The sequence below is a fragment of the Clytia hemisphaerica genome, unplaced genomic scaffold, assembly GCF_902728285.1.
Source record: "Clytia hemisphaerica strain Z4C2 unplaced genomic scaffold, Clytia hemisphaerica genome assembly, whole genome shotgun sequence".
NCBI classification, from domain to species: Eukaryota; Metazoa; Cnidaria; class Hydrozoa; order Leptothecata; family Clytiidae; genus Clytia; species Clytia hemisphaerica.
The window spans coordinates 1,747,363-1,760,579 of record NW_027103417.1 but is presented as its reverse complement, the minus strand read 5'-3'; the positions used below and the strand labels follow the sequence as shown (position 1 = coordinate 1,760,579).

At 37.6% G+C, this 13,217-nt stretch overlaps 2 protein-coding genes across 2 annotated transcripts in view; one reads left to right on the top strand and one right to left on the bottom strand.

Annotated features, from left to right (window-relative positions):
• LOC136797749 (PAX3- and PAX7-binding protein 1-like) overlaps positions 1 to 13,217 on the bottom strand; it is a 71,774-nt gene that overhangs the window by 26,382 nt on the left and 32,175 nt on the right. The window lies entirely within an intron of this gene.
• On the top strand, positions 5,504 to 9,567 carry LOC136797628 (uncharacterized). The gene is made up of 4 exons (XM_067054214.1): positions 5,504 to 6,336; positions 7,022 to 7,179; positions 8,107 to 8,277; positions 9,175 to 9,567. Exons 1-4 carry the CDS (start codon positions 5,610 to 5,612, stop codon positions 9,565 to 9,567), a joined length of 1,449 nt encoding a protein of 482 aa, XP_066910315.1. The 5' UTR covers positions 5,504 to 5,609.

Sequence of the window (13,217 nt, the reverse complement as noted above, 5' to 3'; positions counted from 1 at the left end):
TTCGGTGTTGCAATCTATGCAAGTTTTACTCATTCTATCTTACGCTCTGTCGTGATTCTATCTCACCGAGTTCTTAGATCTATTTTGTCGCTTACTTTACCTCTAGCCACCAATAGTACTCGAACCTTAGTCTAGTCTAGCTTATAACATTATGTTAGTATTTTTTTTTTTTTTTTAATATATTCGTTAATTTTTTATAATAGCGCACATTGCGATGGCCTCAGCTAGCATACTCAGATACTCGGATTTGTTTAGGTTTTAGTCTAGCTCTATCACTATTCACATTTTACCCCTTATACTTCTTAATCCAAATCATTTTATTCGTCATACTAGCCCACCGCTTCGTCCCTATCTGCTTGTCCGCATACGGCCCCAATTTTTCTTCAGTATACTACCAGGTTATTTTACAATTTTTTTCTAGACATTGCACATATATTATATACAGAATTTTCAGGTGAAGAGCCAAATGTAAATTTTGGAAATGCCAGAAATATATCATTATTATTATTATTATTATTATTATTATTAATCTTTGGTATGACCCAGCTGGGGGTTGAACCAACAACCTTGCGCACCGTAGCCGGATGCTCTGCCACTGCACTACGGTCGCTACGAAATAGGTACTAATAGCAAAGTCATTAAACACTTAACACCATAAAATCTTGAGATTCCCAAGAACGTCGTCAATACGTCGATAATTTGACTCCCCGTAAATGTTATTTATGACCCTTCGGTTACCATTTCCTTTCATTAAAGCCCCAACCAATGAGATCGATTCCCAAAAGGCTAAGAAAAAATTAAGACGTTAAGAAAAATAATGGTTTACTCCATATAATATTTAGCCTATTCAAATATCCAATTAAGGGGAAAATAATGAAGATATTGATTTTCAATAGCTGGCAGATATATAATCAGTAAGAACTTATCTTCATCATTGATCCTTATCAGGCTTAGGCTCAGACTGAGAAAGATATTGATTCACGGTAAAATATATTGTAAAAAAGACATTACTCGTTCCGTTTTATTTGATATTATCTTCTCTTAATATGAAAAGAAAATTCCTAATTCCTAATGCTCCACATTACATACGGTGAGTTTACCGTTGGAAAGCGCCCAAGAAGAGGGTAATTCTTTTTAAAACTAGTTTCTAAGTACCTGTATATATGTGAGAAGAAAGACGCTGCACACAGAGACAAAGAAGCCGAGCAGCTAACCTAGTTTCTAAGTAAGACGCTGCACACAGAGACAAAGAAGCCGAGCAGCTAACCTAGTTTCTAAGTAAGACGCTGCACACAGAGACAAAGAAGCCGAGCAGCTAACCTAGTTTCTAAGTAAGACGCTGCACACAGAGACAAAGAAGCCGAGCAGCTAACCTAACGAACCAACTGTTTAGTAAAGATGAAAGGGGTGTTGTCAATTCTGTTTACTCCAATATTACTTAAACTACTACCTCTGGTACAAGCTAAAAACCAACCGAAAGAAAACACGACACTTCTTAAAGGGATATATTGGCCTATCAAACCTTTTATTTTCAAGAACGAGAAAGGTGATGTTGATGATATAATACCTATGATATTCCGACGCGCCCAACATTTGTGTATGCCTCAGGATACAAATATCACAAAGGTCATCGACTTCTCCTACGCTTTCCCTGATCGCGAGTCGTTCTTAAAAGAGCTAGAAACCAACCATAGTGCTTACAGTGATAACCTGACAACAACACATCTCTTTTGGACGCCTATTCTTTCGCCTACCGATCATGATTGGGAGCAAGAGCACGGTGTCAGGTCATTTCAACTCATCAAAACAAGCGAAATTGCAATAGTAGTACAACGACATTATATCGATTTACCATCGAAAATCATCCGAGGTATAATCAACTGTCAGCCCATTTTCATTATAGCTTTGCTAATGGCTTTAATTTTTAGTTTTTTCTTTTGGATAACCGAGAGACGTCACCAAGGTAACCAAATGCCTCGTTCATTCATGAAAGGTTGTTTCACAAGTCTTTGGTTTAGCCTGGTTTCCATGACGACAGTAGGCTACGGGGATGTTATTCCAAGATCGACAATTGGCCGCACGATAGCGTTATTGTGGTTGTTTATGGGAGTGATGGTGGCGTGTGTAATGACTGCTACGATGACTAATTTCGTCTCTGGTAAGTTGTATATATATTTTTTCGATATGTTGGTCATAGGAAAAGTTCTTTTAAAGATAGACAGTGCTCTAGTAAAAGTATTATTTGTTAAAGACTCAGCAGCTAGGACCTTGAAAAGTTTTTATAGGTAAAAGATTGACATTGCAAAACTATAAGGGTTTAAATTTATGCTTTGTGAAAGCCAAAACCAATAACAGTGCTGAATGTTAATGATAACAGGGCTTTAAACTTTTATTTGTTTTTGGTTTAAATTTATGAGGATTTAAATATACAACTTTCTAAAATTGATTTCAATATCGATGTAAGCAAAATGGATAGTACTCTTGAATCATTTACTTTAACACGAATATTGTTTAGTTGATTATGATTCGGGCAAAATTTGACGTCAGTCGTATTCAACTAGACTAACTAATATGGCGTTTTATAGCAGTTGGCAGCAGCTCAGACTTAAGTTTCCGTTGAAAATTTGCAAACTAGTTCTAATGTTAGGCGTAGTGATATAGTGGTTATCGTGCTTGACTTCTGTCCAGGAGGCCCGAGTTCGATACCCACCGTGGCACTACGATTCACTTGGCAAGTGAATGCTCCTTCGCCCGGGTCAACCCATGTCATGTGAGGGGAATTCGGTACCATAACATAAAAGAGTATGGGTAGATGTTCCAGACATTATGGTGTGCGGAGACACTTAAGAGGTTCTACACCTGCGAGGACATCCGTTTTCCCGTGTAGTTCGAGTGTCGTGGTATACACCATGGCTCGGCAGCTCGCATCTGCAGGGTTGCAATGTCTGCTTGCGCTGGGATTCCTACTCCATCGTGGGTAGAACCCATTCCGATGCATCGGAGGGCATATCTATGATCATCTATGTATCATTCTAATGTTTTATACTTCAGGACTTGGTGATTTCAGTGTATATGGTCAACGAGTAGCCGTTCTTGAGAATTCATTTGAAGCAAAGTCAGCTTCAATGGATTATCGAGCAAAAATTGTTCCGACGAAATCGTACGAAGACGCACTTGAGCTGGTACGCCATGGTCACGTGTTTGCTGCAATGATAAATGCTGATGTAGCAGCGTGGTATCAGGATGAAATACTACAAAATTTACCGAAGGTAGGGTTATCATCTTAAGAAATCATTTCATTGTATTCTAGCATTTTCAGAAAGTGAAGAAGGAAATACTTGAGGAAAATTGTATTACGGGTATCATAAATTCTATAGTCGTTATTTTATTCTACTTCGGTCAGACGAGAAGAAAAACTAAAAGGCACGACTAACTGGAAGAAAGAGACATCATATTTTTTTTTCGTATTAAAGGTTTTTGTTTTGAATTTAAATTAAAGCTTTTGTTTTTAAACAAGAGTGATATCGTTTGATTACTAATCACTTTTAATTCGCAAGCTTTTTCACACTGGATTGACACGGATGTGGAGCAAGATTGGTCAGAAAAAGAAGAAGAAAAACATTTTTTTGCTTATATCAGCATAACATAACAATAGCGGCAGACACTGTCCTGATATGAAACATGTGTCTGATATGAAACGGGAACACTTATGTAAAAAATTAAACCTTTAAGTGACAAGTGACAAGACCCTAGTCAATTGAGTTGACTGCAGTGCTATTTAGATATTAAAGGCCGATTTCCACTTTCGCGCGAAATGGAAATTGGGAAGTTTTTTTCTTAACATTTTGCCTGAAGAAAAGACTACGTCATAAAAAAGTTTCGCGCGAACAAAAAAAATGTTGAAGGAAGTTTTACCTTTTACCATCTGTTACGTCGATTTCGACCAATGGAATCGCTTCATTTTTCAACCGATCAATGACCTTACAAAAACGTCAAAAAGTTTTTGCTCATGTGGAGCGAAAGTGGAGACCGGCCTTAATTTTTAACAATAATCCGTCTTTCCTTGCAGCATGCAGCTCTACACGTGATTCAGAGAGTACCGGCCAACCTATACATCAAGTGTTTAACAGGTGTCCGAGTGTCCAAAGAAGTCGCTCGTCTATTCCAATGCATGAGGTTACAATTAGATGAAGTTTACACATCATCAGTGGAACATTTCCAACGCTATTGTCATACAGAGACTCTACATGTTGGTTCCATCTTGGAATTATGTTTAACTGATACACTGGTACAAGTTTTATTAGTGGTGGCTGTTTGTTTATATATCTGTGGTTTTTCTTATGATTTGAAATGCTGGTTGTATGGTTTGTGGTGTGACAAGAAGAAGAAGCGAGTAATGATGGATGCAGATTTGAATGGCAATGATGAAGAGATTGTGAATTTTAATGAATAAACGAATGATTGGGCGGACTAATGAACACGATTTACTACCGTCGTTTTTTTATAAGTTTCCAATTTCCGCACTAAGATACTTGCCACTTTTCCAGAATCTTTCCGCTATTTTTCCTGGGATAACCGGCATGATATTGGCTCGTCTATTCCGATGCACGAGGTTATAATTGGATGAAGTTTACACATCATCAGTGGAACATTTCCAACGCTATTGTCATACAGAGACTCTACATGTTGGTTCCATCTTGAAATTATGTTTAACTGATACTCTGGTACAAGTTTTATTAGTGGTGGCGGTTTCCCATTTCTGCACTAAGATTCTTGTCACTTTTCCGGAATCATTCCGCTATTTTTCCCGGAATAACTGGCATGAGATTGGAATGGGTTTCTTTCTAACGGTACGGAAAATCTTGTGTTTACTCACGAAACTGCCAAACTTTCCGAAGCTCATTTGTCAACTACCCAAAGTCCTGGTCTTTTTCCACTAGTAAAGTGACAAAGGAATCTTAGTGCGAAAATGGGAAACTTATAAGAAAACGACGGTTTTGGGTATCGAGGTACCGATAACATAATGCAATAAGAATAAACGTTATCTAAAGTCTGAAAAGACGTCAAAAATCTTCTAAATCATCTAAAAGACGTCATTCGAAAGTGTTAACTGCAGGTTTTAAAAGTGATTTGATATCACTCTTATTTAAAAACAAAACCTTTAATTGTGATAGATTTGTCAACTCTTTTCTACTTTGAAAAAATCAAACGAGTCGTACAAAACTTGAATTCCATGAACCTTTAGCTTTATTGACTTTGATTGAAAAAGACAGCTTTTGATAAGAACTAAAAAAGATGAAGAATTCTATTTAGTTTCTGACAGGAACTCAATTTAGAATCTAATGTAAGGCTATTTTTAAGAGCTTTTATACCATCTTAGAAGAGATTTTTTATTCTTCTTAGAACTGCGTGATATGAGAAAAGTTATCTGCTTTTCCCCCGAAGAATTTATTTTTATTTCAAGCCATGGAAAATAAAATGTTAATTTTATTTCTAAGAAACTTTTGATGATATTTAATCAAATTTAGTTCAGGGTGTTAAATTGCAATCAATCTGAAATCGAATAAAATCTTTTAAATCTCAAGAAGACAAAGAGTCGCTAGTTGAAAATGCAGTTGATCACATTAGCAATCACAATCGCTTCAGTGCATCTAGCATCAACAACAGAGCTGGTCCACGAACAAAACATGTTCGAAACAGTCTTCTGGGAGCTGAAACCGTTCCTTTTCCGTGACCAACACGGTAATTTGACTGGCATTTTCAAATCCATTTTCGATCGTGGACACGCATTTTGTCAAAACAGTTCTGGCAACTTAGGAGGTCTGGGTTTGGATATAGAAAGGCGTTTACCATCGAGATCAGAATTCTCAAAGATCATTCAATGTATAGGAAATGATACGGTAGATTTCAACGATGGTGTTTTTAAAGGCATCAATAGAACACAACTCATTTTAGGACCAATCGTACGGCCTTTAGATCCTTTATTCTACGGTAAAAAGGGATTCCAAATCTTCCAAATAGCTTACTCGCATGAACTCGCTATCATTGTACCACGCTATCGAATCACGTTGATCAGCAAAATCATTCACGGAATCACAGAATCACGTTCTATCCTTCTCATCTCAGTCTTCGCCTCATTTATTTGTTGTGTGGCAATCTGGTTTTTTGAACGAACATTAAATCCAGATTTTCCAAATAGTTTTGCTAGAGGTTGTGGATCAGCATTCTGGTGGTCTATGGCTTCAATGACGACGGTGGGTTATGGCGATTTGGTGCCAAAATCACCGATCGGTCGCCTGTTTGCTCTATGTTGGATCTTCTTTGGTGTGTTGTTGGGTAAGTTTTGCAAGAACCTCTTCAAATTAGTGTATTTTACATTTCGTTCATACAAAATACAATCTTTGACCAATTTTAAAACATCTCAAATTCTAAAGAAAGTTTTTATGTTCGTTAAAGCTTTTAGGTGCTTATTCCGACTGTATTAACAAACGTTTTTGTACAGTTGCCTCACTTTAAATCGATCTTCAATCTAAGTCCTTACTTAATCCGAATTATAGAGAGCATTTTACACTATTTCCCAGCTGAGGTGACCAATGTTTAAGTTCCAATTAAAGAAAGATTCGAATTAGGGGACGTAGAGATCAAAGCTAATGAGAAATAAAAATTTGAGCTACAGTTGACGCTCTCTAATTCGACGTTCTACTATTCGATAGGCTCCCTTATTCGATGAAATTTAAAGTCCCCGTCAACAAGAAACTGTCATGACGCTCCCTTATTCGATAAGCTCCCTTATTCAATGAAAATCCAAGTCCCCTTGAAGATCGAATTAGAGAGCGTCAACTGTATTCATGATCTGCATCATTGCGCTGTCTTCTGACATCAAGGACCCAATAGTTGATTGGTTGTAAGTGACGTAAAATCAGTCAATACCGCGTCACTTGCAACCAATCAGCTGTTGGGTCCATGGAAGACATTGCAATGGTGCATATCATGAATTATGGAATCTGTATACAAATTTCAGGGTGCTTGATGACAACAACGATGACGGATGCTGTCAACTCTGTTGATCACATTTCCATCGAAAACCAGCGTGTTGCCGTGTTGGAGAATTCATATGAATCAAAGATAGCAGGGAAGGATTATAAAGCCAACGTAGTGCCTGCAAAATCATACGAAGAGGTAAGTAAGTCAGTCTGGACACTCAAACATTGTAACAAAAAAGTCGAAAATATCTCGGGAAAGGTGTAGTTAACATTAGGGAAATGTGATATAAGTAAGTCTGCGACCGCAGCCGAAGGCTTCTCTTTAGATAGCTTTCTACCGGAAGGTAGGGGAAGGCGCCACTCTTTCTCCCTGGATTGCTCCACTTACCCTTGATCCTTCTGTTAACTGCTGAGCATAGAGCAGAGAGGCATCAAGTACAATTTTTGGGAATCTTTGGTATGACCCAGCTGGGGGTTGAACCCACAACCTTGCGCACCGTAACCAGATACTCTACCACTGCACTACGGTCGCTAAAGAGGTACTCTGCTGTCTCGTTGATAAGTGAGAAATTGATTTAATCGACCCACTCAGCAAAGCGCCTTAAACATAAAATCAAGTTGTAGTGCTCCAATGAATTTTTAGAATGACAACTAAGGGATACAGTTGATCCTCCCTGATTTGAAATGCTATTATTTGAATTCTTATAATTCGAAGTGATTCTCAGCTCCCGTCACAGAAAAAGCCTCATAAAATATTCATACTTGAAATCTATCTGTTATATCCAGGAAGTCTCCCCGGCGGAAGCGGGGAGACTTCAGCCTCCCCGCTTTTGAGCAAATGAGATTTTTTTCTCAAATTCCTAGGGAATTTCATTTCATTTTGAGCCTTCAGCCTCCCCACTTTTACGATTGTTCCGCCGGGCCTTATATCGAAAAAATAAGATTTCCCGTTGAGTTCGAAATAGAGAGGGTTGGTTAACCGTATTATCAATTTTATTACATTTCTAAACCAGATCCAAACCGACCCCTTTAGGCACATGCCTCAGTTGAAAAATGTATTTGTTTCTATGATAAACTGTTATTGGCCTCGTAAAGACTAAACAACATCTTTGTATCATGGCAGGTAATTGACATGGTTCGTTCAGGGGCGGTTGATGCGGGCGTAATGGTAGAGATGGTGGCGTCATGGATGCAAGAGAAAATGCATCATGATAACAAAGTTTCTGACCGCCCGATCGTTATTGTGAAGACTATTTATGGTCCTATTCATTTCATGATTATGATGAGTAAAAAGGTGAGCTGTTTTTCGAAAACTTTCATATTTGTTAGGTCCAATAAAAAAATCCTAAACTGAAATTTCACCGAGTAGGTTATGTGTTTAACTTGAAAAAAAAATTTCAAATCCACTCCAAATTTTATACTCGAAGTTCAGGCTAACAGTGTATAACCTTATACCAGAAGCTATGTCTATCAAGATTGGAGGTATTTTTACAAAGCATCAAATCATCACCTCTTATTTTGAATAAAAAAGATACAAAATCGACCTGTTGAAATTTGAAATGGGGATTTAAAGAGGCTCTTTTGAAAGAAGATCTAAATTTCGGCACGAATTAGTCAGGGGATGCCAGCAACCTTGACAGTAGACATCTACTAGATCTCAGCGACCTGGAAAGTACACCCCCTGCTCACAGACCCACAGGGATCTCTTTCTCACTGGAAAAATTGGCCAAAATATCGTCCCCGGTGGAAAATTATCCTCGAGTTTTTGTCCCCACTGAATATAATCAAATAAACCAATCCTCACTGCAAAATTTTATGCTATTTTTTCCCATCTCCACTGAATTTTCTGTCTTGAAAACAAAAGAATTGAAATCCCCAGCCATGAAACATATGAGGATATCAATCCCTATCGAGTTTTAGTCTGTTATTTTTACCCCCACTGACTGGAAAACCATACCGGGTCTGTGAGAAGGGGGTTTGGAAGTCCCGGGGGGGGAGTACTCCAGGTAAGTGACCTACCGGACGTGCGGCCCTCATGGGTAGGTTATTTGGACTTTGGGTCCGATTTTAGAAACCTGATTTTTGGCCGAACGTACGGTCGTTTCAAAATCGAGTGCCCCCCCCCCCCGGGTGTGGAAGTAGACAACTGGCATGGCCGATGTTCACTTTGAACTTTCTACATTTCTTTCAGGTTGATAAAGAGCAGAAAGAATTTATCAACTGCATGTCAAAATATGCTGACGAGGTTTATTCTTACTCACGTGATATCTTTAACAAGTATCTCTTCCAACAACCAATCCATATTGAGAACAACTTATGGACATTATTCCACCACGATATGCGATTCCGAATAATTGTCATCGTTGTCTTCTTAATCATGGTCGTGGGATTGTCTTACGATTTCTTTAATTGGTTGCGATCAGAGAAACAGGAAATCAATATGGTGGAAACGGTTAAGAATTACATGGGGTGGTTTTTTGGGCGGCAGGCATTGTTAGATGAGAAGAAGGAATTCATTTCGAAAGCACTTTTAAGCGCTCAAGCCTCTGTAGCTTCACCAATTACACGAGAAAGTTTATTTTGAATTATCTGAAAGTTTTTTTGATTTTTTTATGAGATCTTTAACATTTAATGTTCGTTTTTACACAAACTTACGTAAACCTTACAAAGAGATTCCTAATTGAAAATGGATAGCTAATTTGCAGCAGGTTGAAGTCCTTTTATCACAAAGAATTTTTGTCCAACTTTATTCACTAAGGAGATTTGGTTGGCAGAGCAGCATATGCATTTCATCCTTATCAGGACTCGTCAGCACTGAATAGAGATTGAGAGATTTAGTCCCTCGCTAGGTTTGAACTGCTCTGAAATTTGTGAAGGTGTGAACTTTAGTATTTCAATTACGTTCAAATGATTTTTTCGAGACTTACTAATATATATATATGCCCTATGTAAACAATTTCTTTAGTCATATGTTATTCATTTCAAATAAAAACTCTGTTGTAGAAGTAAAGCCATTAGATTAGATTGAAATTCTTCAAATGGAACCTTCATCGAGCCTTAAAAACATAAGGAAAACGAAAACAAGTTGGGATTATTAAACCATTCTAATTAAAATTTTTCTTCTTCCTTGGCTCTTACTTTGGGTGACCAATCAAATTTCACCTGTCACTTTTCCCGTCCTTTCTGAACCTGTTTCTGTCCCCTTTACGGAAATGACTGATAATGTCGTTTGGGCCCTAATAGACTTCTTTTTATCTTAAGATCAATTCATATATAACACAAAAACAACCCTTTAATGAAAGGTCAAGAAGTAAAAAAAAAACGCCTTTTTTACTTTGTGAAAAAAAAATTTCCTTGGCAAAAGAAATCATCGTTGTAACTTAACTAATCTATCTGATTTTGAAACTCTGCAGTAACCATCAATAAAAATGGAATCGTTGGTAATTTTAATAGTGGCTTACTATATTTTCTGTGTTACGCCAGTTTTGGCAAGTTCACCACGTCACGTTAACAATTCACTTGAAGCCATTTTCTGGGAAGTCAAACCATTTATATACGAGGATGAAAATGGTGAATTTAATGGTATACTACCACGTATATTTGAGCGTGCCCATTACTACTGTTCAGAAAGTAACTGGACTGTTGGGATGGTTGGTTTCAAGCACAAAAGGCGTACCAAATCTTATAAAGCGTTTAACGAACTCATGTACAATCACACAGAATATCATAACCAATCAATATTTGAAGGAATGAAGACAGAGAAACTCATCTGGGCACCAGTCATGAACGAAATTGATATCCAATGGGCCACGCGTAACCAATACGATATTTTCAACTTACTGAAAGCGCAACGTCTAGCAGTGATTGTACGTCGAGAAGATATTAATCTAATTCATAAATTCTATAACGGAATTTCACATTTAAAAACAATCATTGTTGTGGCTAGTCTCATTTCCTGTATATTTGCCGTTTGCATTTGGTTATCCGAGTGCCGCTCTAATGACCAGTTCCCAACCTCTTTTGTCCGCGGTTTCTCGACAGCTTATTGGTTCTGCATTGTATCAATGACGACAGTGGGGTACGGCGACGTCTTGGTTCGAACACCGATAGGACGTTACATAGCATTACATTGGTTAGTGTTTGGTGTTCTATTAGCGTCCGTCTTTACGGCAACGTTGACAAATGCCGTAACAGGCGTTAATATGGATATTTACGAGAAAAGAATTTCAGTTCTTGAAAACTCGTTTGAAGCTAAAATAGCCGAGCACGACTACCACGCCAACATTGTGAATGCAAGCTCCTATGAGGAGGTTATAGATCTGGTACGTCGTGGCAAAGTTGATGCCGGCGTGATGTTAGAAAACATAACAGCATGGTATCAATCAGAGGTTCTTGGTCAAAACCAGCCTCAACCAGAGATTACGGTAGTTAAGACACTACCGGCAAATGTTCATATTTTGGTCATGATTGGTAAGAATGTGACAAAAGAGGTTAAAAGGTTGTTTGGATGTATGTTCAAGTTGAAAGAGGAGATTTACTACTATGCTCGAGATGAGTATAACAAGAATTTGAATCTCGAAGCCGTTCAAGTCGAGCATTCGCTATACGACATGGTTGTGAACCACTCTGTTATCCGTCTTTTTGTGATCGTCTCTGGTTGCTTATTGGTTCTTGGCTTGTCACGTGATATCGGCGTGGTTTTGAAAGATAAAGGTGATTTCCGACAGCGTGCAATCAATTGTGTGAGATGGATTCTAGGTCGTGAGAGATTAAACGGTGAAAACAGTGATGGTGATGAAGAGGACTGTGATGAGGATCCAGATGATGATGATTATGAATGTCAATCCAATGATGTTGTTCTCTTAGCGATTCGCAAACGTACGTCGATGGCACCAACCAGCTAGCTGATTGAATTGGAATCGGAACAACAGATTTTTAATCTATCATTTAATCTCATTAGAGATGGCTTTTTAGCCGTGAGAGATTGTATGGTGAAAATAATGGTTACACATAAAAGGGTTGTGGCGAAGATCCAATTGCTGTTGCTCTACTGTCAATTTGCAAATGTCGATGAATAAAAAACTTAACTAATTAGTGCATTTTTTATGGGTGCTCTCACTACCATCAAATCTCATTTCTCCATTGAGAATGATTAATGGGAAAGCTCGCGTATAACATTTTTATACTTCAACTAGAGTCAAACCTTTAGAGGAAATTCACAGAAAAAATTAGCATTGACTGTAAACATCGCTCGGAGAAAACAAGTATACTACCAGATCCGTTTTCTAAATAGAGAAATTGATCAACAATAATAACAGCAACATAGATTTGATCTAAAATTTTTGGTAAATTTGTAGAACACACTTTATAGGACCACTGATGAATATTTCATATGACGCTTACTATCCGATAGACTAAAGGTCGGTCTCCACTTGCGCACGCTGCAATTGCACCTTTTGGCTTCAATTTTTTTTGCTTGGAAAAAAGATTACGTCATAAAAATGTAGTGCGCGTTCGAAAGAAAGTTGAACACATTTCAACTTTTTTCAACCGTTACGTCGGATCACGCCAATGGAGTTGCTTCATTTTTTTATTTGACCAATAGCGTGTAAGCTTTGCTCGAAAAAGACAGCGGAGACCGGCCTCAAAGGCCATCACATGTTTTTTCTTTGATAGATTCAATGGATGCGAAATGTGCAGTTAACTCTCATTAATTTGAACTTGAGTTTTATTCGTTCGAATTAGAGAAAGATTCGATTAATAGAGTTTTTTTACGAGGGAGAGAAATGGGAATTAGTTTCGAATTATATAAAATTTCGAATACTAGAAGTTCAAGTTTAGCAAGATTCCACTGTAGTCTGGTAATCATCATGGTTGCACTTTTGGTATTGAGCTGGGCTTGAATAAGGCCCTGTGTGAGCCTGTTTGTCCACCAGCCTTGACATGTGAAGTTTTAAGAACACTCTGTTTGACCCAAATAAAGATCAAAAACTACTTGAGAATAATTGAAAAAAGTAGAATATTTTTCAATTTCCCTATTATTATTTTATGATCTGAAAAAAATAATTTGAATTGTGAAAGAGATAGAAAAATTTAAGTTTGGGGAGAAAAAATAATATCAAAGGGATATGATATCTTTAAAGAGTAGAGCCGCGACATTAAAGTATTACATAGAAGAATATTATGAAATGAAAAGATTGTATAATATGCTTTCTACGTAAAAACATTAAGACC